Source organism: Carya illinoinensis, chromosome 15, assembly GCF_018687715.1.
Source record: "Carya illinoinensis cultivar Pawnee chromosome 15, C.illinoinensisPawnee_v1, whole genome shotgun sequence".
Taxonomy (NCBI): Eukaryota; Viridiplantae; Streptophyta; class Magnoliopsida; order Fagales; family Juglandaceae; genus Carya; species Carya illinoinensis.
The window spans coordinates 42,475,440-42,501,213 of record NC_056766.1 but is presented as its reverse complement, the minus strand read 5'-3'; the positions used below and the strand labels follow the sequence as shown (position 1 = coordinate 42,501,213).

The 25,774-nt window shown below is 35.8% G+C and overlaps 5 protein-coding genes across 6 annotated transcripts; 3 read left to right on the top strand and 2 right to left on the bottom strand.

The window, feature by feature from the left end:
• Positions 1–1,920: 1,920 nt before the first annotated feature.
• LOC122295700 lies at positions 1,921–4,763 on the top strand. Its single transcript, XM_043104787.1, has 4 exons — positions 1,921–2,835; positions 3,735–3,805; positions 3,895–4,288; positions 4,386–4,763. The coding sequence occupies exons 1-4, from the start codon at positions 2,719–2,721 to the stop codon at positions 4,575–4,577; spliced, it is 774 nt and encodes a 257-aa protein (XP_042960721.1). The 5' UTR covers positions 1,921–2,718; the 3' UTR covers positions 4,578–4,763.
• Positions 4,764–6,128: 1,365 nt separating this feature from the next.
• LOC122295699 lies at positions 6,129–11,999 on the bottom strand. Of its 2 annotated transcripts, none has more exons than XM_043104786.1 (3): positions 11,813–11,999; positions 11,167–11,528; positions 6,129–7,159 (listed from the first exon to the last, which is right to left on the bottom strand). In XM_043104786.1, exons 1-3 carry the CDS (start codon positions 11,904–11,906, stop codon positions 6,398–6,400), a joined length of 1,218 nt encoding a protein of 405 aa, XP_042960720.1. In that variant the 5' UTR covers positions 11,907–11,999; the 3' UTR covers positions 6,129–6,397. The 2 variants fall into 2 exon arrangements, with proteins under 2 accessions (XP_042960720.1, XP_042960719.1); XM_043104785.1 differs by having other exon boundaries at positions 11,167–11,546; positions 11,813–11,998.
• A 6,067-nt stretch (positions 12,000–18,066) lies between these two features.
• LOC122296475 (UPF0057 membrane protein At4g30660-like) lies at positions 18,067–18,958 on the top strand. Its single transcript, XM_043106227.1, has 2 exons — positions 18,067–18,271; positions 18,584–18,958. The coding sequence occupies exons 1-2, from the start codon at positions 18,182–18,184 to the stop codon at positions 18,719–18,721; spliced, it is 228 nt and encodes a 75-aa protein (XP_042962161.1). The 5' UTR covers positions 18,067–18,181; the 3' UTR covers positions 18,722–18,958.
• A 2,064-nt stretch (positions 18,959–21,022) lies between these two features.
• Positions 21,023–22,727, top strand: LOC122296473 (F-box protein SKIP1-like). Its single transcript, XM_043106225.1, has 2 exons — positions 21,023–21,532; positions 21,912–22,727. Exons 1-2 carry the CDS (start codon positions 21,045–21,047, stop codon positions 22,480–22,482), a joined length of 1,059 nt encoding a protein of 352 aa, XP_042962159.1. The 5' UTR covers positions 21,023–21,044; the 3' UTR covers positions 22,483–22,727.
• Positions 22,728–23,413: 686 nt separating this feature from the next.
• On the bottom strand, positions 23,414–24,079 carry LOC122296474. Its single transcript, XM_043106226.1, has 2 exons — positions 23,824–24,079; positions 23,414–23,724 (listed from the first exon to the last, which is right to left on the bottom strand). Exons 1-2 carry the CDS (start codon positions 23,954–23,956, stop codon positions 23,486–23,488), a joined length of 372 nt encoding a protein of 123 aa, XP_042962160.1. The 5' UTR covers positions 23,957–24,079; the 3' UTR covers positions 23,414–23,485.
• Between the last annotated feature and the right edge of the window lie 1,695 nt (positions 24,080–25,774).

Genomic DNA, 25,774 nt, shown 5'->3' with positions numbered 1-25,774 from the left:
ACGTATTTGTTACGTTTGAGCTACCAGCTTAAACTGCTACATCAATTAATACTGTAGATTATGTTATTACGTATGCACTGATTAACTTCTACAAAGATAATTTTGTTCCTTATGATGGGGGAACCTTTTGAAGATTAAACAATGTTTTGAATATCCAATTGCACTCTATGGCCGAAATTTATCGTACTGGAACAATAACTAATGTAGGGAGGTAAATGTTTTAATCAGGTGAAATACTAGCCATTTAGATATGTTTCAATTAATACCGGCCAGTTTTTAATGTACAAACTATTTTGGTGCATTTCGGTCCATATGATTGGTTTTGATATTTCTATAATTAATATAAAAATTTTGATTTTTTTGTCATTTTTATTCAAATTCTCACGTATGAAAATTCTTATATATGTTTAACTTTTTAAGACTTGCGTTTGTATTATTTTAAAATATAATTTATACATATATAATTAATTTATCTATATATCGATAATCCTAAAATGGTATCGATATCGAAATATTTCGTTTCAGTGTCTTAATCGAAATAGTCACCACAACAATATTCAAAACTTTGAGATTAAATCAACTTTTGATTTACTCTTGTTTTGTATTATGACATCTTCTAATATGATGAGAGAGTATTACTATTGTGCTCATTAGGCCATCTGAAATTTACATATGTTCAAACTAAAAGGTATTAAAAAAAAAGATAAAAATTAAAATCCTAATTTCTCTACTTTTTTTGTGTTTGTGTTTTTAATTATTTTTTTTAATAAATCATATGGCATTACATGACAGTGACACGTCAAGAAGATCATCTGAAGAGTAACTTTTGGATAGTTAAGTAGAATTATTATATGATAAAATACTGTAAGTACGTACTTAGGAGGATCTAGCAAACAACTACTTTATATTATAAATAGATGTATGATCAAGCATTCATCTGAAAGTAATTTTTTTGTTGTTATCTTCTCTGCATTCCTTCTTAAAAAGGATAAAAACGAAGTCCACCTCTTTTCTATATTACACTCACATGTCAATGTTAACAATATAAATATTTCTTTTTATCTCAGCAGCAGGACAACTGATATTAAGAGGCATTTATAGCTTTCCTCTCCTCTAGAATGATAATACAGCCAACCGCTAACTCAGACATTTGTGCGCAAGAATTTAATGGTTTCTCTCTATCTCAGCTTTGTGTAGAGGTTCTACCGAGAGTTCAGCCAAAAAGTAGTATTTTTTCATGTTGAGTTTCATTTTTTTATTTCTACTCTCACAGTCGTGTCCACTACTCAAAGGCATTATTATTATGTATCAATACAGCACTTATGAGAGCTCCTGCTATGGTGGGAATCGGCAATTTAACAGTGCGTACCACTAAGGCCAGTCTGGGGCCATTTTTGGTAGATTGATTGGCTCTCAAATCTTCTGTGAGGAATATAAGCAAAGGTTCATGAAGTGGCAGAATATCAGCTTGGTTGGCCCCAAGCATTAAGGACAACTTTAATAGTGGCTAGGCAGGAAGGCAGGGGGGGAAGGTAAGGTGGTGTCACAAGAAGTCCAGAAGGTAGGTTTGGATGAGAATTCTATATTCAATGGGAATAGGATGACGATGATGATGTTACATGAACTTACCAATATACCCTTAGAAGGAAGATTAATGTCTTTGAGATACCCTGCCAAAACCATTCACGGAATTGGATAAGGACAACTCTGTTTTGAGTATTGTTCCCAACTTTAATCTGCCAAATGACTGGAAAGTTAATTGGGTGTGAAAACAGGAAGGAGACACAGCAGGCACAAAACAGCATCTCTGAGCATCAGCATCAGCATCTTTAGCAACAAAACAAAAGACCAAAATGGTTATAACAGTAAATTCACACGCAATTGACCTGGTATAATAATGTGAGAATGAAGGAAAGGCACCTTCCCAGGTCAGAAGAAACACCACCATCACAGATTCACAACAACCTTCACATACCCAACCCATCCCAAAGCCTAAAGTTAAGGAAATACCAACAACAAAACTGCAACAGCACATCAGATCATATAACAGCACCATGTATCCAATTTAGCTGCTACTGCTTTTTTTCGGCACCCCAGCCAACCCACCCTCCTCATCTCTCTCCCTCTCTCTCTCTCTCTCTCTAGCACAGATGCAACACTTCCCTCCCTATCAAAAAAACAAAGAAGAGTCCACACCACCCAACTCTCTCTTATGGCCCATCTGGACCAAAACTTATGCGGAAGAAAAACCAAAAAGAAAGAAAGAAAGAAAGAATAGAAAGGAGAGAAAGAGAAGATGGATGTTTTCAAATGTCCTCCAACCGAACCTATCTCACAGACTCTCTCTCATAAAAACATGTTGCCAACATTACCCTTCTGCAACCCCCCAAAAAATTCCCATCTTCATCACTGTCTCTCAAAAGAACATTATTTTTCACCGAGTTATGTGGGCTTTTTTGGGCTTCTTGTCTCGGTCAGAATTTCACAGAGAAAACAGGGAAAGCAAGAACCTTCTTACCTCTTCCCCTCTATCTCTCTTTCTTATTTGTCTTTCCTTTTTCTTTCTCTCCATTCCGTCTCTATAGCCTCCACTCTTTCATTATTTCTAACCCATCTCTTTCTTTCTTTTTATTGCCCATCTCTCTGTTTCTCTCTCCCCCTCTCCTCTCTTTCTGTATTTGTTGGTTCTTGGCTATTGGGATCTGCTCGTGTGATCTGATGAAGAAAATGAAAGGGGCTGTTGTTATGAAGCCTTCTCCGTATGCTGTGTACGAGGACTCAAGGACCAGGTTCAAGCACCAGAGTCTTTTGCAGGACTTTGAAGAGCTACAGAAGGTAATTTCATTTGTGTGAATTCATGGATTTAAACTTTCCTTTGTGGGTTTAATGGGATCTGATATTTTGTTTGATTTTATGGTGGGTTTTGTTCATATTTTTCTGGTTTCCTTGATTTGTGTTCTCAGTGGTGTTTGGTTGTTAAGAAAACTGATTATATGGAAGAGAAATTAGTATTTCGGGTCTTATTTGATATTCTCCTTTTTGTTTTCCGGAAAGCTAAGATCTTGAATAAACGAAGCCAAAACGATTTCAATTTCTCCGTTTTCTTCTCTATTGTATTTTATTAATTTTCTTACCCTACCCTGTGGTTGGTTGCTGAGAAAAAAGCTGATAGAGGATGAAATGGAAATTAAATTTTAAATATGATGTTTTCTTTGGTACTTTTTGTTTCAAATATAATGAATACCCATCAACGGTGGCTAATACAATTAAGGGTTTTTTTTTTTTGTTTTGGGGGGGGGGGGGGGGGGGGGGGGGGTGGTTGGTAGGGGATATATTCATATAGAGGAGATATTATCGGTGTCGAGTAATCATGAGTTTAATCGTATCTTTCCCTGGCTAGAAACTTTTGTCTATTGAACTTTACTAGTTCTCTTTATCATCTTTTTTTCTGTCTTCTCGCTAGTCTCTGTGTGTGTTCGCAGAGTCATTTTATCAAGTTTATAAGCTTAATTTTCCTCTTAACCTCCTAATTTTCTTCCCAGTTCATCGGAAATTTCCGTTTAGTTTGACCTTATTAAATCTTTTCGATGCATTTATTTTCGTTTCGCTCTTGCTGATTATATTTACTTTGTTTGGTTTATGAGTTATTGGCTAGCCGTAATGTAGTCTCTTTATGGCTTTGATTTTATTCAATTTGCCCAAAGATGTATGCATAATATTAAAGTATATTTCAGGAAACAGAGGCCATGAAGAAGAAATTGCAGATGATGAAACAAAAAAAGTTGACCCTTTCAGCAGAAGTCCGGTATAACATCTTCGAGTTGTTGATGGATTTGGACAAATCTATTATGATGCAATTTGTAACTTGGCCATCTTGTATATCTTTAACTGCAGATTTTTGAGGAAACGATACAAATACTTGACTGCAAACCAGCTTCCCAACCCACAGCCAAAGCAGGATTTTGTGCTACCACAGAAGTTTGATGTCCGACATACTGGTGCTCAAAAAGGAAAGAATAACGGTAAAATGGAAGCTGCATTACGACCCCCAGTTCCAGCCCCTGTTTTAAACCGAAAGGAAAGGATTTACAATGGAGCAGAAGCCACCTTGCGGAAACCTGCTCCAATCTTTGACTTAAACCAGAAGGCTAGAACTTTCAGTGGAAAGGAAGCTGCTTTGCCAGGTTCTGCACCAATATTTGACATGAAACAGAAGGAAAGGATCTACAGTGGAAAAGATGCTACCAAGCGACACATTACTCCAGTTTTTGACTTGAACCAGATTTTGGTATTGTCTGATAACCCATTTCAACTATGAGCTTTAAGTTCTTGCATTTGCTTTCTTTTTATGAGCTAATATTTTTTATTGATTTTCCTGTTTGCAGACAGACGAGGAATTGCAGTCAGATTCTGAGCCATCGGGAATGGACGAGCCAAAGAAAAGTTTACTTAGGGGTGGAAGTGATGAGCAGCTCAATGATACGAAGTTATCAATTTGTAGGAATATGGGAAATGGGTCCAATCGAGCCGGGAAAAGGAAGATTTCATGGCAAGATCAGGTGGCTTTAAGAGTTTAAGGTCATGATTCGATTTGCAATTGAAGATCCTATGTATTGGTGGGGGGTAAAAATGGTTGCCCTGCATTTTCATGTTCTTAATTTTCATTTCTTTTGCAAGTTTTGAGGTTCTTTCCTCCACTGTAAAGTAAAAATAGTTTTATAGATAGAATATATAGATGAAACAATGGAATTGATGATCAGGAATCATATGTGTTTACATATAACTATTCTTTAGTTTATATAAAAGCTTTGGCGAAGTAAACTAGGAAGTAAATTTGGAAGGTTGCCATAATTTTGGAATGCACGTGGCCGGCTTACACCCTTTGTTCATCAACATGTATCGATTATGATACTCATGTTCTGCATGGCAGGGATGGAATTGCAGGTGGGGTAGTGGTGGTTGTGTTTTTCTATTTTTCCTTTCCCACTTGATGGTTGACAGAAAATAACCTCTTACCCTTCCTAAGAAACAAGATCAAAATCTAGAGACTAGAATTTTGTCCCAAAAAAATGTTACTTTTCATCTTAGATATATTTATATATATTTTTTAATGTCGGGAACCTCTCCAAGGCAAGGCCATTTCACGAAATTGGTTAAATTGCTGACTTTTTATCAGGAGTGTGACCTCAAAAGATTGCTTACACCCATAAGATGTAAAATCTTGATTTTGAAATGAGGGATACCCCAAAACTAAAGCTTTCACCACTTGGACTAATCCCGATTAATGTAGAGTATTTTAAATGGTTTGATTAGTCAATCACACATAAAATGTTTTTGATTAAAAAAATAGCAATTTCCTTTCATCTAATCCGGACTGGCTGATTATTGGTTTTGGTTTGGCTTTTAGCTTCAGTAGAATGAGCACATGTATAGAGTTGTTTGCTATTCCTTCCAACGATTGGAGAAGTTAGGAGAATACTGGCAAAGGAAGTCATTGTTGTACTTAATGTTACTTGGGAAGGAGGGAAGGCTAATGGCCAGCAAGCTGGTTATTGTTGTTTTCCTTGGTAGAGAAACAAGGTTGGTAGCAACGTTGTTTTTCTTCCTTTTTTTCTTGTAAATAATGATATTGCTTGTCAGCTTGCGTGGAAGCTAACGATTTTAGGATAGTTTGTTGTTAAAGGGTTGGAGATTGTGGAAGGTGGATGCCAGGAAATGAAACTGACGTTATCTTTTTTTGACCCTTCGGGTAAGAAAGCAATGGCCACTAAGCAGTTTGTCTGTGCTTTCCACATCTAATTTGCACATCCTTTGGGATAATACGTGGGGACATAGGTTTTTCTACAGTTCTTTTGCGAGTTACAGAGCAGTCGGGAAGATGATCAATCATACAGAACTCAAGTTACATCAGCTTCGAAGGGGGCTCATGTTAAGCATGGAACAAGATTTTCCAGGAGCACATTTAAAAATGCATATTCATCGGAAGTTTCGACAGGGAAGAACAATCCTTTCACAACCATTAAAAGCTAAACTTATCTATCTTTTAAGTGAATGCTTATATGACAATTTCGTGTTGAACATGTCTCTAATCAACTCGTAGTGCGTCCAAGGCCCTGTGATAACTCGGGTTATAATTTCAGCTCTTTTCTTTACTTGTGATTCTTCAATTTCCTTTTTCAGAATTGTAAACAGAGAAACTGTCAATCTTTTAATCAGTGGAGCTTCCCAGTTTTTCAAATGATACCTGTCCTCGACCTGATTAAACTTAGTCATAGAAAATAGTCACGTTGTTCACTAGCTAAACAGAAATAGTAACCTAAATCTGGTATCCCCCCATCTCCACTAATTAAATTGCATTGGAGAGAGAAGCTGAGTTTTCTGCATCTGCATCAACAGTTTATGTGGTCTTCTCAATTTCTTCTTTGGTCATCACGACTGTCTTTCGAGTAGGATTTGACTTCTTTGCTGCTTTGGCCACCAGATCTGTATCTACTGCCTTCCGAGTATCATCAGATGATGCCTTGTAGATTGTGGTTGCAACAACTCCATCTTTTTTACCAAGATTGTGAAGCCGAGCCCTGTGTTTTTTTCCCTTTTCATGAGCGTCCATCACCACTTGAGAGTAGGCACCAATTTGACACATTGCACACCAAAACTTGAATTGCTTCTGCTTCTTATATTCTGTTGTTTTCTCAGCTCCCTCCGCTAGTGCAGTGCCCTTTCTCTTCTTAGAATTTTCTGCAATTCGTTTTTTCAGCACCGGAACCTGCTCATTTTTCTTCAAATTTTCTGTCATCTGGATTTTAAATTCATTCTGTTGAAGCGATTCCCCTTCTACTCTTGCTTCCAGTCCCAAGCTTCCAAAATCTGTGGTCTCTGTAAACTGAGAAGGCTTTGAAGTTTCCTTTGGCGGTGGTATTGAGCTAGCAATCTTGCCTATTCTCTTAGCTCTAAGCCCTGTTTCTTTGGCCTTGTGCTTCTTTCCTTGAAGGTGATCGTTGAAACCTCTCTCGTTTGTGGCACTGACCTTACAGAGGGCGCAACTCCACTCCTCCTTGGGTCTTTTCTTCAAACCATATGGTTGGAGCTCACTAGAGCTCCCTGCTGGTGGGGTCACAGCTTTCTGCTTTGCTCCAGAAAGATTTGAGTTGGGCTTAGCCTGCAAGGAACTCGTGTGTAACCCAATAATCATGTATATACAATATCAATAGCTACTCACAATAATAAGTCGTGTACTCTACACCTTTGCAAGAAATAAAATAACTGGTATGCATAATCAGATTTGAACAGTGGAAAAAGAGGGCTAGAATTTATGGATGTGATACAGGGAATTCCTTCATTATAGAGTTTGGGAACATTGCTAACTACGTGTTTTTACCATGGCTACATCAATTCTTCTTGCATATTTAACCACAAAATTCATTCTAATTGGTATTATTATATCTCGTCTATTTAATAGTTAATAGGTCATGCAGATTGGCATGTCACATGTGGGTACTGCCCAAATTGCCAGTTTTCAATCAGGAGATCATGCATATAGGTTTTGTTTGACAGTACATTCAGAGTCCCAGTGCAGACAATTGGGGCTTAATATTCACATTTGCCCATATTAGGACTAAGAAAATGGAAAACTATGAGCATAAGGTTAAACAAAGTTCATTACTATGATTAAGCCACACTTCAAAAGTTTTAAGATTTGAAATTGTCAGTTTTGGCAGAGTTGGGGATTCAAATCATAAATCAAAAGATCTTTGCGAAAATCGCGGAATTCTATCAGAAATTATTCATAACTAATATTCTAACAATTTGGCTAAGATTCAAGCAGTTCGTAGATAATTGGGCTCCAACAATTATGATTCTAATATCATATTTACAAAATCTTAAGATTTTCAATAAGGATCCTTTGAACTTAGTCAGAATAATCAAAAATATATATTCATAATCCTTGGCAGAAGAAATTCTTACATTTCATTTATTTACTTCATGCACAATTTGAATCTTTATATTAAATTTTAGGCATTAATTAAATTCATATGTAAATGGCTTGTGAAGAACACTTTTTTATTCTGTATATCACTATAATAAAACCCTAGTTATGCCATGAATGAGGGGGAGGAGGACCTGCAAGAGGGGGATTGAAAGTTAAGATCACTTCATTTGATTCTATCGGGCTACCCTTCAAGCAGTTGAGTTATTTACACACAAGGCAGCTTTCTCCAATTGAACCAACAGATGAAAAATCATACCCAAGGACCATCAGAGGCATCAATCTAGATTAAGTTTCTCCTATATAACTGCAGCATTTTTGTAACAAAATGTGTAACACCCCGTCGCTCTAAGGCTTGTAAAGCAAGAAAATCCATATGCTACTAACCTTAAAATAGACATTCTTTGCACCAAGCATAAAAGACCCCATAATCAAAGTCCTCACTAGATATTTAATAAAAGAAATCTCACAAAAATAAACAAATTGTTCAATAGCACTTGTTTAAAATATGGTCGTCTAACTTGTGCTAAGCATTGTGGAAACGTGAAGGGATTTTAAACATGAAGGGATTTTATACATGAAGGTATTTATGTTTCCACAATGCTTAGCACAAGTTAGACTACCATATTTTAAACAAGTGCTATTGAACAAGATGTTTATTTTTGAGAAATTTCTTTTATTAAAATATCTAGTGAAGACTTTATTTTTGCGATCTTTAATGCATGATGTAAAAAATGCATCTTTAAGGTTAGTAACATCCGGTTCCTCTAGCTTTATAAGCCTTAGAGAGACAGGGTGTTACAAAATTTTGTAACAAACTGTCATGGCTGCAGTGATCCAGGGAATTAATCTACCTAATTGATGACTGTGATGCCCCTTTAGGACTAACTTTTGAAGTGCTGATACAAAAGTAGAATTGCTACCAGATGCATACACAGCAAGTAGGGCTGAGCAAAAATCAGAAAATTCGACTCTAAATCTGGCTCCGACTCCGACAAAAGAGAGTCAGAGTTGGATTTTTTTTTAATGTTTCAGTCGAAGTTGAAGGTGTCGTCTGACCGACTCTGACTTTGCCCTCCAACTCCGAATCCGACTTCAATATTGTACATATCTTATAAAAATATGTATTTATCTATATATTGATCATATATACTGGTACAGTTATATAACTAGAACTTACATAGTTAAATTCAATTATATACTAGTATGATCTACTTATTATAAAATGATATACTTAGACTATAATATAAATAGATTAATAATAAACTATCAAAAAAATATAAATAGATTAATAATAATTTAGTATATAGAAACATCATGGCATTATTGCCATACATTCTCAAGTATAGAAATAAGTTAGGCACTAGTATTGAAATAAGTCTAGTATAATAAGTTAAAAACACATAATACTAATTTACTAAGAAATAACAACTCGTAATTAGACACTAGAAAGTCTAGTATATTATTAAGTTGTGAATAAGTTAAGACACTAGTATAATAACATGTAATACTAATGTATAATAACATGTAACTAGACACTATGGTATAAGTCTAGTATATAAATAAATTAGATACTAGTATAGAAATAACTAATAAGTCTAGTATAATTTTTTTTTGATAAATTAATAAGTCTAGTATAATAAGTTAATAACATATAATACTAATTTACTAAAATATAATAACATGTAATTAGACACTAGAAATAAGTCTAGCATATAAATAAGTTATAAATACGCATAGAAATTTGAAAGCCCGCAAATAAGTATAGTCTAGTATAGGAAATTTGAAAGCCCATAAAAAAGTCTCGAAATGGGATAAATACAAAGCTTAAAAAAAGCTAAAAAAGCCCAAATCCGACTTTGCTCCAACAAGTAAGAGTCGGACCAGACCCTACACAAGTCGGGGTCGGAGTTTGGCTTCAAACTTCGACAAAGTTGGAGTTGGAGTCGGATTTAGGGGATTCCGACTCCAATTGGGTCGGTGCTCACCCCTAATAGCAAGCCTAAATGGTAAATACATGTAAATGTAAATGTCATCATTACTCAGTCAAAACCACCTATGTATGACAAGCAAATGTCATTGTTGAGCTTATCTTAAAGCAAGGCCACTACTGCGGCTGGCTGCATATGCACAAGGCAGCTTTCTCCAATTGAACCAATAGATGAAAAATCAATACCCAAGGGCCATCATAGTCATCAATGCAAATTACGTTTCTCCTCCATAACTGCAGCATCTCTGTAACAAAATGCCATAGCAAACCTCCATAGCTGCAGTGATCCAGGGATATAATCTACCTAATTGATGACTGTGATGCCCCTTTAGGACTGACTTTTGAAGTGCTGATCCAAAAGTAGAATGGCCACCAGATGCATACACAGCAAGCAAAAACAAAATGCAAAAGTGAAAGTGAAAGTAAAAAGAAAATATGGAATGGGTGAGTTTATGTTGAAAAAAGGCCTGATTGTTTTCCCAACCACTAGTGTTTTGATAACAAATGCGTGAAAGGAAACCATTAATACCTACATCCTTCCTACATATAGCCTTTCCCCCAACCAAAAAAACAAGCAAAAACAATCTGGGTGGGGTTTCCTCAGAATGGTGGGAGAAAAGCTATACAAAGATGCATTCTTTATTTTGCCTTTGTTTTCATCTTTTTTCAATAATGGTTAAAACACAAAGCACCCAAGCTGGTGTATAAAAATTGAATAAAGGTTTTCATTCTCCTCCAGCACTTTTATTTTTATTAGAATCCAGGTTTCAAATTCCTCTCGTCCCTCAAAGATAGAGATCTCTCCAACAATCTTCCCATTAAACAGTTCTCTCCAATTCTATATTTCCCCATAACCAATCCAAAATGGTGTCTTTCAGTATGGATTAGACCATCAATTTCAATTACTTTGATATAATATCCATGCAGGGAATCAGGCTCTAGTTTCCCATAAGAAGAAGGTGGTAACAGAACTGGTATAAGACCAATGCCTAATGAGTTTGGGCAGGCTTGTAGAAAAAACATAATCATCAGTACAATGATTAAACATTTAGTCATAGACCAATATGGCTCCAAACCAAACCCAGAAAGGATAAAAAAAATCAGATATCTATGAAAAGCAAAATAACGTCAAGAGAGAATTATGACACTCAAAAAACAACAGTAAGGTGATGTATAATTGATAACTGACCAGTAGGATTAACTTATCCTTGTTAACCTCCAACGAATTCTTAAAATCAGGAACCATAACTTCCCGAGATGCTTGCACTGTAAACATATCAAATCCGCCGCTATGACCAGGAAATGCCAAACCCTCAAAGGGAAGCAGAGATGGCAGCCTCGGTTCAACTGACAAGCCCTCGGCCATGAGCCTCCGCATGACCATTTCTCGCTCCATCATCAGCTCCCTCCTCACCTCCGCTTCCAGCATCTGGCGCCGAGCGATCTCCGCCATGATTATCTCTTCTCTAATCCGCACCTTCTCGAGCTCCCGCTGGATTGCTTCTCGAACGTCACTCGGGTTTCGCACTTGCTCCGGGTTTTCATTCGGATCTGCGGTTGAAATACCAGCTGAGAATAAAGGGTCACCGCAAAAACGAGTGAGAAACGATATTTAAGAGAATGAGCGGAGCTTTTGGATCCCGAGAAAATGTGGGAAACGAAATGGAACTACAGTCTTAAAAAACCCAGTTTTTTAGTACCTAGACCTCATCCAAATTAGCTAAGCTGAACAGAACAGTATAAGAAATTAGACTCGGAAGTTTTCCTTTCGCCTATTTGATTTCTCAGTAACCAAACAGAACCATATAATATATAAATGATGTATATTAACGGACCTCTCAATGCTTGTTCGGTGAAGTGTCCGACGCCGGCAGAAGAGGAAGGATATAATTGAGGTCGGCCATCAACGGCTCGAAACTTGAACTCCATGGAACTGAACAAAAAAATATTACCGCAGAGAGAGCTATTGTGAGATTTTACACTTCCCTTTGCCGTATGGCTAGATGGCCTGGGTAGGAGATAATGATGAAGTGCGAAATAAACGCGCCAAACATGCGCGTGGGTCAAGGAGTCGTAAAAGGTCTGGACTGAACATTTTGGGGTCCCACTTTCGGAAGGACGGAGAGTTGTTACAAAACAAAAAGCAGAAACGATAGAAAACTTTTACTAATAAAATAATATTATTTTAAAATTATATTTATAAATTATAAATAGGTTGTGTGTGGGTACGTACGTTCGCAGGTTGTGAAGTTGTGAGCTTGTGTAGTCCAACCACACGTTGCCATGTGTTGTAAATTGAAGTATTTTAAAAAAAAAAAAGTTATTCTTTTTTGAGTCTATGTTAAACATACCATTTACATTACTTAAATAATATAATTTTTCTATAAAAAAAATTAAAAAAAGAGGCAAGATTTGATTCGTATAATTCAAATTTTAAAATTTCCTTTTTAAATTAAAATTGTTTGTATTGATAATCTCATTTATAATTAGGAATGAATACAAAAACAGACTAGTCTCCACATCAACAATCTCACAAGAAATATGCAAGACATTTGTTGCTAAAACATGAACCACGTCCAATGATCAAAACCTAAAAGTTTATGTCTGATATCATTGATAAGCATTCCTATTCTGGTCCAAGAATCCTCAACCTTTTTAATGACTTGGATTATTTGAAGAGAATCTCCCTTGAGCATGATGTTCCTTAAACTCAATTCAACACCAACTATTGTTGCTTGACGAGTACCAAAAGTTTTTGCAACCAAGGGTTCAAGGAAGAAATTTCGATTCATTCTCATTGTGACCAATACCCTTCCCTCCCAATCACATGTAACGATCTCAATACCAATTTCTATCAATTGTTGCATTCCATTTTATCTTCCACAGCCAAGGAATATGGTCTTCTTTTGTTTTCTTTTTGAGGAGGAATGAGGACATCAGTTGTTGTTGGCCGCTCTGCTCCTTTTCTAGTGGTCCTTTCTTGGCCCTTGAACTTTTTGGGAGCACAAACGTTAGCAATCTTATCCCACCATGTTTCGAGACTTTCTGGAGGTTCCCATCTCTGTATCCGATATCTTGTTGTTCCTAAGTTGCTAGAATTATCAACACGTATTGCCTTCAAGTCCTACAAAATCTATTTTGAATGCTGCACCATACTGTTTGGGTGGGTTAATTATACTTTGAAGGCAAAATCATTCCTTTTCCGTCATAATCTTCTTGCAAATACTGATCTCTCTTTCATATTCTCATTCTCAAACATTCCACTTATAATTTTTAGAATTTACATAAATGCTTTTTTAGTTATCTACTCTTCTATATTTTCTTTGAACATTAACCCCAAACGTTTTGTTAGAGATTCAAGTTTGTAGGAAGTGCTTCTAGACATGCTCTCCAGAAGAAAATTTTGTCTACATTTGGTATGTTCAGCTCCATATCCTTAACCAAATTTCTTTATGTATGTTGCTGCTAGGAGGCTGCCCTTTAGAACGATCTTGCATTTCTTTTTGCATATGATAAACACCCCTCACTGAGAATTGTCCATTAGTATTGCCTCTTCGTATTAACTTATCTAGACTATTGCAAAGACTAATAGGAATTTTCTTTATGATTTTAGCGTCATCACTTGAGAAAATTTCTTCATTCAGTAAATACCTCCATTGTTTAGTATCTAAGTCAATGAGAGTTTGCAATTTTTCTTCTTCATCGAGGAATCATATTGCACTTTGTATCCTAAAAGAAGTAGGTTGGGGAATCCGCTTGTCTTTTCATATCTGAGCATGCTCTCCATTTCTAATTCTCCACAATGTACCTTCTTCGATTAAATGTCTTGATGCAAGTATGCTTTTCCAAATATAGGAAGGTTTGCTACCAAGTTTTGCATGAGAGAATGAATCCTCAAGAAAGTATTTCAACTTTTAGAACTTGTGAAGTTAAAGAATTAGCTTTGAACTTTGTAGTTTAGAACTTGAGAATTGTGATTGTCAATTGACAAGCTAAACATTTAATTCAAAATTTTTAAGGTTTATGGATTTTGATTTGGCTGTTTTCTTTTTCGCAAGTGAAACATCAAATCTCTAAGAAAGTCCTATTAACAAAAAGGACAATTTAATTAAAAAAATAATATATAAAAACAGACGTGTCTCTGACTTGCACTCCGTAGATTTATATGTAGATTTACTAAAAGCAAAACTACATACTTGGGCATATAAGAAATAACTTGCCAAAAAAATTTTCTATGCTTAGCATATGTTAAGATATAAAATAAATAATAAAATTTATCTCTTATTATCAATTTAAGTTTTTAAGACAAATGATGATTTCATAATATAAATCTCGAAAAACATGAAGTTCATTTTGTTGCTAAAAATGTATTAAAGAATAGTTATATATATAATTTAATATAATAAGTTAGACCTATTTTGTTAGATTCATGGATTTTGAATCTTAGTTTTTTAGGTTGTTTTCTTTTTTATAAATGAAACTTCAAGTCTTTGAATAAATTCTGAGCATGCAAATTAGGAATGAAAACCGATCCATTCAGTGCGATTTTTGAGCAAAATCGACAATGACCAATAAGAGAGAAAACGGTAGAGCAACCGACCGTAACTGATCAATGGGGGTGGAGAAAAACCGACATTATCGACTCTACCAGTTCACGGTGGGTTCTCAATTCCCCCTAGCGATGATGGTTGTCTGAGAGAGTTGCAGAGGAGAGAGAGAGAGAGAGAGAGAGAGAGAGAGAGAGAGAGAGAGAGAGAGAGAGAGAGACAAAAAACAAATCAAGAAAGAAGAAAGATTGAAGAAGACTATACAAATTGAAAACAACGTCGTTTGATTTTAAATCCAACAACGTCATTCCACTTATTTTTTGTTTCATACGTAATAGATAAACGACACCGTTTCAGTTGTATTTAAAACACAACTAATGGCATAAACGACGTTGTTCCTCTTAAACTTAAGTAGAATGATATTGTTTTAGAAACATATAATTTTTTTAAAAAAATAATGTTATAAGACATCGGCCGATTCAGAAATTTGAACCATCCTCAAACCACAATCGAACCAATGCCAATTGATTTTGTTAAAATGCCGCCGCTCGCCGATCGATTCCCTGTCGATTTTGGCTGGTTCCAACTTTTGGTAGTCGGTCTGTGTGGGTCACGGCCAGTGTAGAGTTTTTGTACACCCCTAATGCAAATTCTGAACAAATTCTATAAAATATATATATATATATATATAGAGAAATAGATTTGTCTCAAACTTGCACTCCTAAATTTTTATACGTAGATTTACCACAATATTAAAGAATAATTAAGTATATAATTTAATATAATAAGTTAGACTTATTTTAAAATAAAAAGTAGGCCTCTAACTTATAAGAATAATTATATATAGTAGGGGTGTTCAACCGGGTTTCGGACTGGGTATCCGGGTATACCCGATCCGGAATCCGGATTCAAAATCTGGATAGGGTTCTGGCCCAGTCATACAGGGGTTATGACCCGGTCCGAAACCCAGATTAATCCGGGTTCCGGATCAAAACTGGGTTTTTTTTTTTTTTTTTTAAATTACTGTAACCTTTCTGTTATTATTATTATTTTTTTGTTGAAAATATGTTTATCAAAAATCCAATATTTATTGCAATTTTTTCAAGAAATATTGTTGAAATGCAAAATTTTTTTGTTACATAAAAGCTTATAGTTTTTATATCATTGTCCATGATGATAAAAATATCAACTAATTATATAATTAACACATACATATAAGCTAATGCTAGAAACAACTAATTAACCTAAAAAGAAAAAAAAATCCACTATATATTACATTGTTTGAACTAATTTGTTTAGAACATTACAAAACACATACATTGCTTTAATTAAACTCCAATACATAACAACAAACATGAACAAATTTTGTAAGAACATTCCTCCTACGACAACATGGGAAAAATGAATAAATTTAAATAGGACAGCTGCTTGGATGAAACTTCCACCAATAAACAGATTTCTTGGAGGACCCTGCATTCAAGAGGCATTAAATTCATGAGCCAGGCCAGAACCAGTAACACTACAAAATCATCAGAAGTCATGTAATTGACTAGAAAAACAGAGTATAACCACAAGAAGAATTCTCGGGCTATTTAATCTGAAAACATAACGTACCCTACAATATTCGTCACAACGTTAATCGCTGTCACAACTGTTAAGAAAAAACAAATCCCCAAGAACAAGTCCTAGACAAAAATTCAAGGCTAAAACATGCAAAGACCACTACTACGACTCTTTCAGGACCATAAAAACCTATTTAACAGAAAACTTGTCCTTTTGAGGATTGGAACAGACTAATTTCAAATCACTAAGGATGATATAAAACAATTGCAATCCTCCATCCATGTAATCTGGAGATTTAGAAGTGATATGGTTCTGCATTTCATTCCAAAATAAATAATAAAAAAGAAAAGAAAATAACAATCCCATCTAAATCTTCTAAATCTTACCTATGAGAAGATTTTATAAGTTAGAAGTAAATAGCAAATTCAACAGTGATAGATGCTATTTGACAAAATTATTCCCACGGTGAAAAATACCAAATTTAGAAAAAGGGTCACTCTCTCCATCGAGCCATTTTCCTCGAAATCAAGCTTGAAAAACTGTGCAGTCTCCATATTTACACCCATAGCTGCAAATACAATCTCAACCCTTTCAAAAATCAAACAACATGAACCAACAACAACAAAAATAGAAACACATGCAACAGAGAATGAGACCACAAACCAATCAAACCCTTCAACCCTCGGAATCAGAAAACCCACACCAGACAGTGATTCACAAACACTAAATACCAAATACCCAGAAGAGATTTGGGCATAAAACACAAAGAAATGAAAACAAAATAGACCCAAATCAACAAAGTACTCAACGAAAAAAAAACCCTAAAAAAATCTATTGCAGATCTGAACTTGAACAGAAATGGCTAGCACAGATTTGACCCTAAAAAACCCATAAAAAAAAAATATACATGCAAATCTAACCATACTCACGATTTCCCATTGCTGACTCTACTCTAATACCCAATGCACAGAAAAAAAAAAAAAAATCAAAATTTCAAAAACTTAGGCTTACCGAAATGCTCAAAGATGGAGAGAGAGAGAGAGAGAGGCTTACCGAGAGGAGAAACGGCGGAACAGACAGAGGGGGGGTTGAGACCATCACAGCGGCAGTGACTACGGTTTCATATCTAGAGAGAGAGAGAGAGAGAGAGAGAGAGAGAGCAGATGAGGGGAGGGGAGGGAAGGAAGCGTAAAATGGGGGGGAGGGGAAGGACCGAAGGAACTTAGGGTTTTTTTTTTTGGTCCTTTATATAGAAACCCGGTTAACCGGGTTATGGATATGGAATCCGGATTTTATATCCGGGTCCGGACCGCATAGGTACGGGTTTTGCAATCCGGGTTTCGGCTCGGATTTAATCCGGACCGAAACCCGGAATCGGAATCCAGTAAAACCGGAATCCGAAAATCCGGTCCAGATGAACAGTCCTAATATATACAAGTTCTAATTGTATAAACCTGAAGCTGACATTTTATAAAATCTATTCCATTATTAAAAAAAAGTATAGAAAATTCAATTTTAAACTGTTGATATCGCAAGATTTAATTTATGATGAATGGCAAAATAACGTGTTAATTCTGAAATTAGATTATTATTTTTTTCTTTATATTTTTTAAGAAAATACTATAGTCATAAATGAATTACATAAAAATAATTTTATAAATTGATGTGATTTAATATAGTTCATTCAAATGATAAAATTATTTTTATTATAAAATAAATATAACAGATTACGTAAAATTATATTAATTTATAAAATTATTTTTATATAATTATTTTTTGGTTGTATGCAGTACTATTTTTGTATGAGCTGTTAGTTAGAGATATTGGTGAACCAAATTTCATTAATAAGTTTTGATGAGATGTCAAAGTTTGATAGGTCAATGAATGATCCTCAACTACCGTTTTTGGCCGTTGCTTCCGCAGTCGCAGAGAAGTCGGTAGTCCTTACAAGACCGGAACCCTTTCTCTCTCTCTCCCCTATTTGACCCTTTTGTTCCCTTCTCCATTAAGATTCCTCACCGCTAATCTCATATCTCAAAATCGCAACCGAACGAACTCTGTTTTTCTCTTGGTATTTACGGACACCAGTTGAAAATGCCGACTCGCTGTGAGATCTTCTGCGAGATACTCCTCGCGATCTTGCTCCCTCCTGTGGGTGTTTGTTTCCGCCACGGTTGTTGCAGCGTATCTTTCTATCTCTCTCGCTCACTCTCTGTTTCTTAGAAACTAAAAAGACAACGAACTGAATACAATTTTATTTTTTTTGTCTGGAATTCAGGAGTAATTGAAGCTATTCTTTTCTTTTTATTCTCTTCTGAGCTCCATGATTACTATCTTTGTAAAAGTTTTAAGAAATTTTGCTATGCGCTATGATCCACCGATGAAATCAATAAAATTTCTTGCTTGCCTATTAAAAAATATATTATTGATGTTCGTTTTTGCTTGTATGCATTGCGATGAAACAGAGTATGAATCTCTCCGTTTGTGGTTTTCCAGGTTGAGTTCTGCATTTGCTTGCTCCTGACTATACTAGGTTACATTCCTGGAATCATCTATGCTCTCTATGCCATCGTGTTTGTGGATCGCGATCAGTACTTTGACGAGTACAGGCGTCCCCTCTACGCCCCCGCCTAGTCCCTCTCGCTCGCATGCTCGCCCTTCGCCGCCTTTATGCATGAGTTGATTTCGTTTCTATCCAATTCATTCCTTATGTATTTTGAGGGCCCGTGCTGTTTAAACTAGATTCAGTTAAGTGAAATGAAGATGTTATTTGGTCACTTGGATGGAAGTATTTGAAGAGAGTGATTTAAATTTCACTTTTAAGTTTAATATGGTTTGAATGAAGAAGGGAAAATACTAGATTTGATGCAATTAATATTGTTTTAAGCCTTATGCAGATTAGATTTGAAATAATTAGATGGTCGATGTTCTTCATATTTCAAGTATATGTACTTGGAGTAAATTTGCCCAAATCCATTGATCATGCGTTATTAAAGTTGCTGTCAAGCCATTCATAAATAATTGCCATTCAAAATTATTTGATTTCCAACGCTCAACTACTGCTGCTGCTTGAAATTGCTAAATACAGTGTTCAATGTTTTGTGGTTTTACCAAGACATGGTACAGGAGCATATCTCTCTCTCTCTCAATTCGTTCCAATTTTCTCTTGGCTTTTGTTAATAGTTCTTTATTTGGTTGAGACAATGGTGGAGAAGAAAAGAGAGCGAAAGCACTCTCCTATGTTCTCTTTTCTTTGTGTTCCTAACTATATGTTTAGCATCCAAGTGTTCTCAAGTTTCACTTAATAAATTTATTGCCCCAAAATTTGTTCCTTTTTATCTTTTCTTTTCCACCTTCAATGAACGAATAGAAATACCTTTGATTTTATATTTCTTGCAGATTGAGTTCTGTATTGGCTTCCATCTGTGTCTGCTATGTTATGTTCATGGGCTAATTTGCCCTTTATATACCATTTTGTTTAACGTCATGATCTCTACTGTCATGAAAGCAACACCAACTCATGCCTGGTCGCTCTTCATCTCTTCGCCTTTCATCTTGTGTACACTTTAAGTTGATGATATTCAACTCTTTTAACATGTAAGCCTCTCCATTTTTACTTAGTTTCACACCTTTTTGCCGAGAAGAGCCTCTGCATACATACCATACCTCCTGCATGTGTTTGCACACATCTGCATTTGATTCAGATGTTACCAATTTATTTTTGATTTGTTTCATTTTGGTGGTTCTTGGTTGAGGTTACAGTTAAACTTGTGTATGGTGGCTCTGCAAGATGTAAATGATGGCAACCCATTAGCTTTTCTTCATAATTGTTCATTCATAAGAACAGGGCAATAATTTTTTAACACGAAGGTTTTTGTTAGCTTCAATTCATATGTTCACCTACGAAAAATGATACACTTGGGAACATTGTTTAAATCGATTCAAATTGCTCTCTCTCTCTCTCTCTCTCTCTCTCTCTCTCTATATATATATATATATATATATATTATATTTATAGAAGACATAATTGTGCAATTGAATCTGAGAGCCTGGGAGATTTTATTTATCTTGAAGTAGAAGACACCACACAAAATCAGTTAGCAACAGAGATTGAGATGGAAATGCAATAAGATTTGCCTAATACTTTGAGCTGGTACTTGAATATGTTGCCTAGGCTGGTTCATACTATCTTCATTACAAGATTTGATATCGTGGAAATTGTATTGGCCTTGGTAGTTGTTACGAGAAAGAGAATGACATTAATGGTCTTGAACCAACATTGTTAGCTCAGAAGGACTTTGTTGTGAAATGGACAAAATCTTGAAGAGTATGTTATGGAATGTGCATTGTCGAAAAGGGTGTAGTGATTTGTGAGAGATTTTCATCGATCTTGTTTCAATTAACTGGATATTGTCATGGAGCGTGTTCATGTAATGATGTCCTCCAGAAATGACATAATCGTAGGATGGGTAATGACTTGAAGGTAGAATCATTAGGAAATGATTTATACAATTCTAAAGTGTGTTAGTGAAACTCACATTAAAAAATCAATATTTTTATAATAAACTATGCATTTTTTAAAATAAATTTACGAAATTTACACACCTTGCAATAATGCGTAGGATTAGTCTTAAATTTATCACTACATGAAATGTTCACAAACTATTCTTTAGAGAAGGTTTAAGCATGTTTCCTGACTCGTAAAATTTTATTGTCATTTATCAAGATCTTTTAGATCGGATGGTATAAGGTCGGGACTCTGGTCGAACTAGGTTCGAACTCCCCTACATCTATATCAAAACAAAAAAAAATAAAATAAAGAAACTTTGTTTTCATTTTTTTCACACGTGTCTTAAACCAAGGAGAAGGGGAGAGAGAGAGAGAGAGAGAGAAGGGGGGGGGGGGGGGGAGAGAGAGAGAGAGAGAGAGAGCCAAAAACAGCTAACAGGAAATATGAATGGGCGACACCGCCGACACGTGTGTTGCGAGATGGCTACTAAAAAGCTCTAATGCTCTATCCACGAGACAAGCAACTACCTATGCGAGACACTTTCGAACCAACCAACCAACCACCCTCGAAATGGACACCGAGGACGTAGGAGCAGAGACCGATTCAGGAACCGGACCCGGTCCTGACTGGACGGAATTGACCCATGAGTGCCTCGCCAACATCCTCTCCCGTCTCACCCTGGAGCACCGATGGCGTGGAACCATGCTCGTCTGCAAGTCCTGGTTCCAAGCCTGCAAAGACCCTTGTCTCCACTCGTCTTTCGACCTTGAGCCCCACTTCGACTCGGCCGCCGATTCGGCTCGCTGGTGGACCCCCGATTTCGAGAGGAAGATGGATTCCATGCTCCAATCCATCATCGTTTGGAGCGATGGATCCCTCTCTGAGATCCGCACCCGCCACTGCTCTGATCTTTCTCTCTTATTTGTCGCTGAAAGGTATACTCATTAGCGCACTCATATATATATATAAACATTCGCGAATATATGCTTTTATTGGTTCTCTTGTTATATGGATTCGTTGGGTTTTTGTTTTGAATTTGTACTTGAATTATGGAATTGTCCTTTCCAAGTTTTGGGCTTTGTTGTTTTTTAATGGGAAAGTTACAGAGCAGGGGAAAAACCACCTGTTTTTCTTTTTGTTAATGAAGTCATCGTCCTCTCATACAGAGTTCAGATTTATCAGTTTTTCTGTTGTAGCTTCTTAGTATAGTTATAGATAGTTATTTCCGTTGAGAAGTTTGCTCTTGTTGGATTGCTGTTGGTTAATTAAAATATAAATAAACAAATTGAATTTCGACATGTATTTCATGTTCAGGTGCCCAAACCTTGAGGTTCTTTCAATCAAGAGCTGTCCGAACGTTACTGATAGATCAATAGCTAATATAGCTTTCCATTGCACCAAGCTTAGGGAACTGGATATCAGCTACTGCTACGAGATCTCTCATGAATCGTTGGTACTGATTGGAAGGAATTGCCCAAACCTTAAAGTTCTGAAGAGAAACCTTATGAATTGGTTGGATCCTTCCCAACATATGGGAGTTGTCCCTAATGAGTATCTAAATGCATGTCCACAAGATGGAGACTCGGAAGCTGCCGCCATTGGAAAATCTTTGCCTCATTTGGAGCATCTTGAAATTCAGTTCTCTAAGTTGTCTGCTAGGGGCCTTACTTTGATATGTGAAGGGTGTCCAAACCTCAAGTACTTGGATTTGTCTGGTTGTATGAACTTGACTGGTCGGGATATCACTAATGCATCATTGGGTCTGAAGGATGTGAAGATTAAAAAGCCAAATTTCTATATTCCAAGGTCAGTCTTTCACACAGAGAGGTATGGTCATTGGAGATTGTATGATGAGAGGTTTCAAACAGATGTTTTCCGAATTTGATCAGGCAAAATTGTGATTTGATCGGTTTACAGAAAGCAGCTTCTCCATGCTGGTCTATGGAGCTCTTGACAAAGATTCTGTAGTCTAAGTTACCATTTATGTCTATTTAACTCATGCCCGGTTGATTTTGGTAGTGATTGTTTTGTTCTGTTTAATTTGTAATGGATTTGTGTATCAAGGATCATACTTTCATCTACTCCTGTATGGTGAATCGGTATTTACCAAAGACATGCCTATTAAGTTTCCATAGACTTGCTACTTCTAATTTATCTTCTCAAAGCACTGCTGCTTAGCTTCTGCCAAGAGCAATCTAGAATCTGAGCTCCTCCTTTTGTTCTTTTAAACGTGTTAGTGACCATTTAACATAAGATGTGACAGCTTTTGAATTATGCATAATAGCGGATTTGTGCTACCAAATGGATGGGGAAGGATTCCATATTCCTTTTTTTGGATAATTGGAGGCTTGCCTAAGCTGCCGACCAAGGAATCCACCAGTGTTTAATTTAGCAAGGGAACTAAGGGTAATATAAGAAGAAAGAGAGCAAGAAGCTAAGGTGTATTGAAATCTTGACAATCGTTACTTGGTGTCATGTCTCATTTCCTGCTTGAGAAAAGTTGTTCTTTATTTTGGATTTTGTTATTCTTTGATCTGATGGGGCCAATATTTAGTAAATCAGCTCTGCATTATTTGATTGGTATTGGCATATTGACAAAATTTAGATCATGCAGACATTGGGGGCTAATAGGTGGGGAGTTATAGTTTGGTTGAGCTAGGAAATTATTAGGTTTGGCTTCTTTCCATGCAGTGCTTCATGTTTATAGATCTCAAGGTCTAAACTTCTTATGACATTGTTGAGTTCATTAGATCATCACCTTAAAGTTAATTTAGTGATAAACAGAGGTCTTTTGGACTGTAATATAATCTGAAGAATTGAGAAAGCTGGTCCTTTAACATTGGGAAAAGAAGGGCACAAGTGAAGCTTTATGATCACATCCGTGGAGTTCAAAAGAAGAAAACAAGAAGGAGCAATCCAAGTACAACATGCCTAAGCAACACCGAAAACCCCAAACAGGGTCGAACTAAAATGGAGTTTGCTCCACTATGGGAATTACGAGGGTGCTTAAGGTCATTGGCACCACCATAAACTGCTTTTGCCTTTTGGGAAACCCTTAGAGGACGTGCTGCTTGAACTGCCTCATTTCTTCTTTGATCCCCTGCTTCTCTGTTCCTATCATACAAGTCTGCATAGAAAAACAATATAATTACTGACCAATTTTGGTCTTCATTGGTTACTTTATTACACAGATCAACCTGAAAAACAGAGATTATCAAGTGCTTACAGTTAAGCTGTTTTCTGGGACTCAAATACGGCTTATCTTCTGCTTTTGGGGTGAAAGTGCTTTGGCATGCTGAATACGTAAGAAGTTTAAGGGATACAATGAAGAAAAGCCATACAAGTACTGCTATCTTCATGTGCTCTAGATTTTGTTGTTGCCAACTCTATCTTAGGTGCTGGGGCTGTCAAGGAATGAGGAAGAAGTTTAGGCTGCTAATGAATGAGGACTTAAGAGGCAGTAAGCTCATCATTTATAGTGTTCATGGGTGGCCTAGCCTGATGAGAAAAAGGTCCCAAAAGACATGGTTTTGGGTTCCTTAACTTGAACGAGAAAGCATTTTCTGATGAAAAAGAAAAGATTGAGATTCTTCGCTTTTTCTCTTCTCTATTCTTCTCATTTTTTGGGTGGCCATTGATGGGCTTCTTTTTAGGAAATGGTTGTATGAAAAAAAGAAAAGAATAAAGAGGTTTTTATTCCAAGGAATATTTAAAATCTTCTTTCGGCTTAAAAAAAAAAAAAAATAGTAATCGAATATGTTTTATTCGTAGAGAAATCCCAAAGCAATTGCATGGCACTGTATACCCATGTGCGTCAATTCGAATCTCTGCTATAAAAAGTGATTTATTTTTATTTTTATTTTTTTTACTTCAATTTTCTTTCATGTTTGGATCTGCCTTTTTAGACTCCCAAATATATCAGTGAATGATGCTCGAAAGTATTTGTATCTCTAAATATACAAGCAATTTGGTAAAATAATACTTATGCAACCCAAATTGAGTCATTTACCCCTAAATATCAATTTTTGTCAAATTATATCATTCATTATGTTGATGCAATTTTTCGACATGGTTGGAGCTTAAGAATATGGTTGAATGGCTCACAATGATGACTCAGGTATTGATATGGAACTCATATGCTCATTTATAAAATAAATAATAAATAAAGAGATATTTACGTAGTTTGCATAAAAAGGTACCTCTATGAGTCGTTTGGGCACGAAATCCAATATGTTTAATGATTATAGTCTCTCATGGCCTCTAATAACCCTCAATGCAATGGAAAAATAGGGCTAAAATGAGGTTGAAGAAGATGTTTTGCTTCCAGAGAGAGAGGATCCCCCGAGTTGTAGACAAATTATAAGTGTCTAAATTTGTAATTTTTTTTCATTTTATAGAAGTCTCTATCCTTTTTTTAAGTAGTTGAGTCTTACTTATCTTTTGTCACTTTCATATTTCTGAACCTTAATCAATCACTTTTGACTTAATCTCTTCTTATCTTCTTTTTTCTTTTTGTTCTTGATGATTGGGATTTGAATGGAGTGGACCCTAAGTACAAAATATCATAACAGCTAAGATTGATTAAAAAAGAGTGAGACAAGGAATTTAACCCTTCAATCTTAATGGACAAAGAACTTTGTAATTTTTGTCGTTGTTTAACGATGTAGTGTCTTGGCAATATTAATAGAGTATGTAAAAGTGATTGCACATAAAATTTTTAATATTTTAACTACAAAAAATTTTTCATAAGTAAATCTACAAACTGAGTGACTTAATGTGATATGTTATATTGTAAAATTACTTTTATTATAAAATAGATCTTATGCTTATGTATCATATAAAAATTACTAACTAATGAATTTACTTTTATGTAATCTCTTTATAACTGTATCACTTCTCTCTCATTTCCTTTCATTTTTCCAAGACATATTTATTGGTAAACTAGATTATGCAATAACTTAATATAGTAAGTGAGACTCATGCATTCTATACATTATTCATAGAAAGGACAGCAAACCACGTCTTCTGAAGGAGGAAAAACAAGCTTTGCTATGTCACAAAATTACCTGTGCAAGTAGCAGAGCTTTTGTTATTTCATTGGTAGAGATTCTGAGTTAATGGATAGGCATGAACTTGGCGTTTAAATTCAGGCCACATACCAACCTTTCTATCTATGC

Excerpts from the sequence above, each read along its gene's own strand:
- LOC122296475 (XM_043106227.1), top strand. The coding sequence starts at position 18,182 with ATGCCGACTCGCTGTGAGATCTTCTGCGAGATACTCCTCGCGATCTTG. Across the intron at positions 18,272-18,583 it reads TCCGCCACGGTTGTTGCAGC|GTTGAGTTCTGCATTTGCTT; the intron begins GTATCTTTCTAT and ends GTGGTTTTCCAG.
- LOC122296473 (XM_043106225.1), top strand. The coding sequence starts at position 21,045 with ATGGGCGACACCGCCGACACGTGTGTTGCGAGATGGCTACTAAAAAGC. Across the intron at positions 21,533-21,911 it reads CTCTTATTTGTCGCTGAAAG|GTGCCCAAACCTTGAGGTTC; the intron begins GTATACTCATTA and ends TTTCATGTTCAG.
- LOC122295700 (XM_043104787.1), top strand. The coding sequence starts at position 2,719 with ATGAAGAAAATGAAAGGGGCTGTTGTTATGAAGCCTTCTCCGTATGCT. Across the intron at positions 2,836-3,734 it reads ACTTTGAAGAGCTACAGAAG|GAAACAGAGGCCATGAAGAA; the intron begins GTAATTTCATTT and ends AGTATATTTCAG. Across the intron at positions 3,806-3,894 it reads ACCCTTTCAGCAGAAGTCCG|ATTTTTGAGGAAACGATACA; the intron begins GTATAACATCTT and ends CTTTAACTGCAG.
- LOC122296474 (XM_043106226.1), bottom strand. The coding sequence starts at position 23,956 with ATGAAGATAGCAGTACTTGTATGGCTTTTCTTCATTGTATCCCTTAAA. Across the intron at positions 23,725-23,823 it reads TCCCAGAAAACAGCTTAACT|ACTTGTATGATAGGAACAGA; the intron begins GTAAGCACTTGA and ends TTTTCTATGCAG.
- LOC122295699 (XM_043104785.1), bottom strand. The coding sequence starts at position 11,906 with ATGGAGTTCAAGTTTCGAGCCGTTGATGGCCGACCTCAATTATATCCT. Across the intron at positions 11,547-11,812 it reads CACCGAACAAGCATTGAGAG|CTGGTATTTCAACCGCAGAT; the intron begins GTCCGTTAATAT and ends CTTTATTCTCAG. Across the intron at positions 7,160-11,166 it reads AGGATAAGTTAATCCTACTG|GCTAAGCCCAACTCAAATCT; the intron begins GTCAGTTATCAA and ends AGTTCCTTGCAG.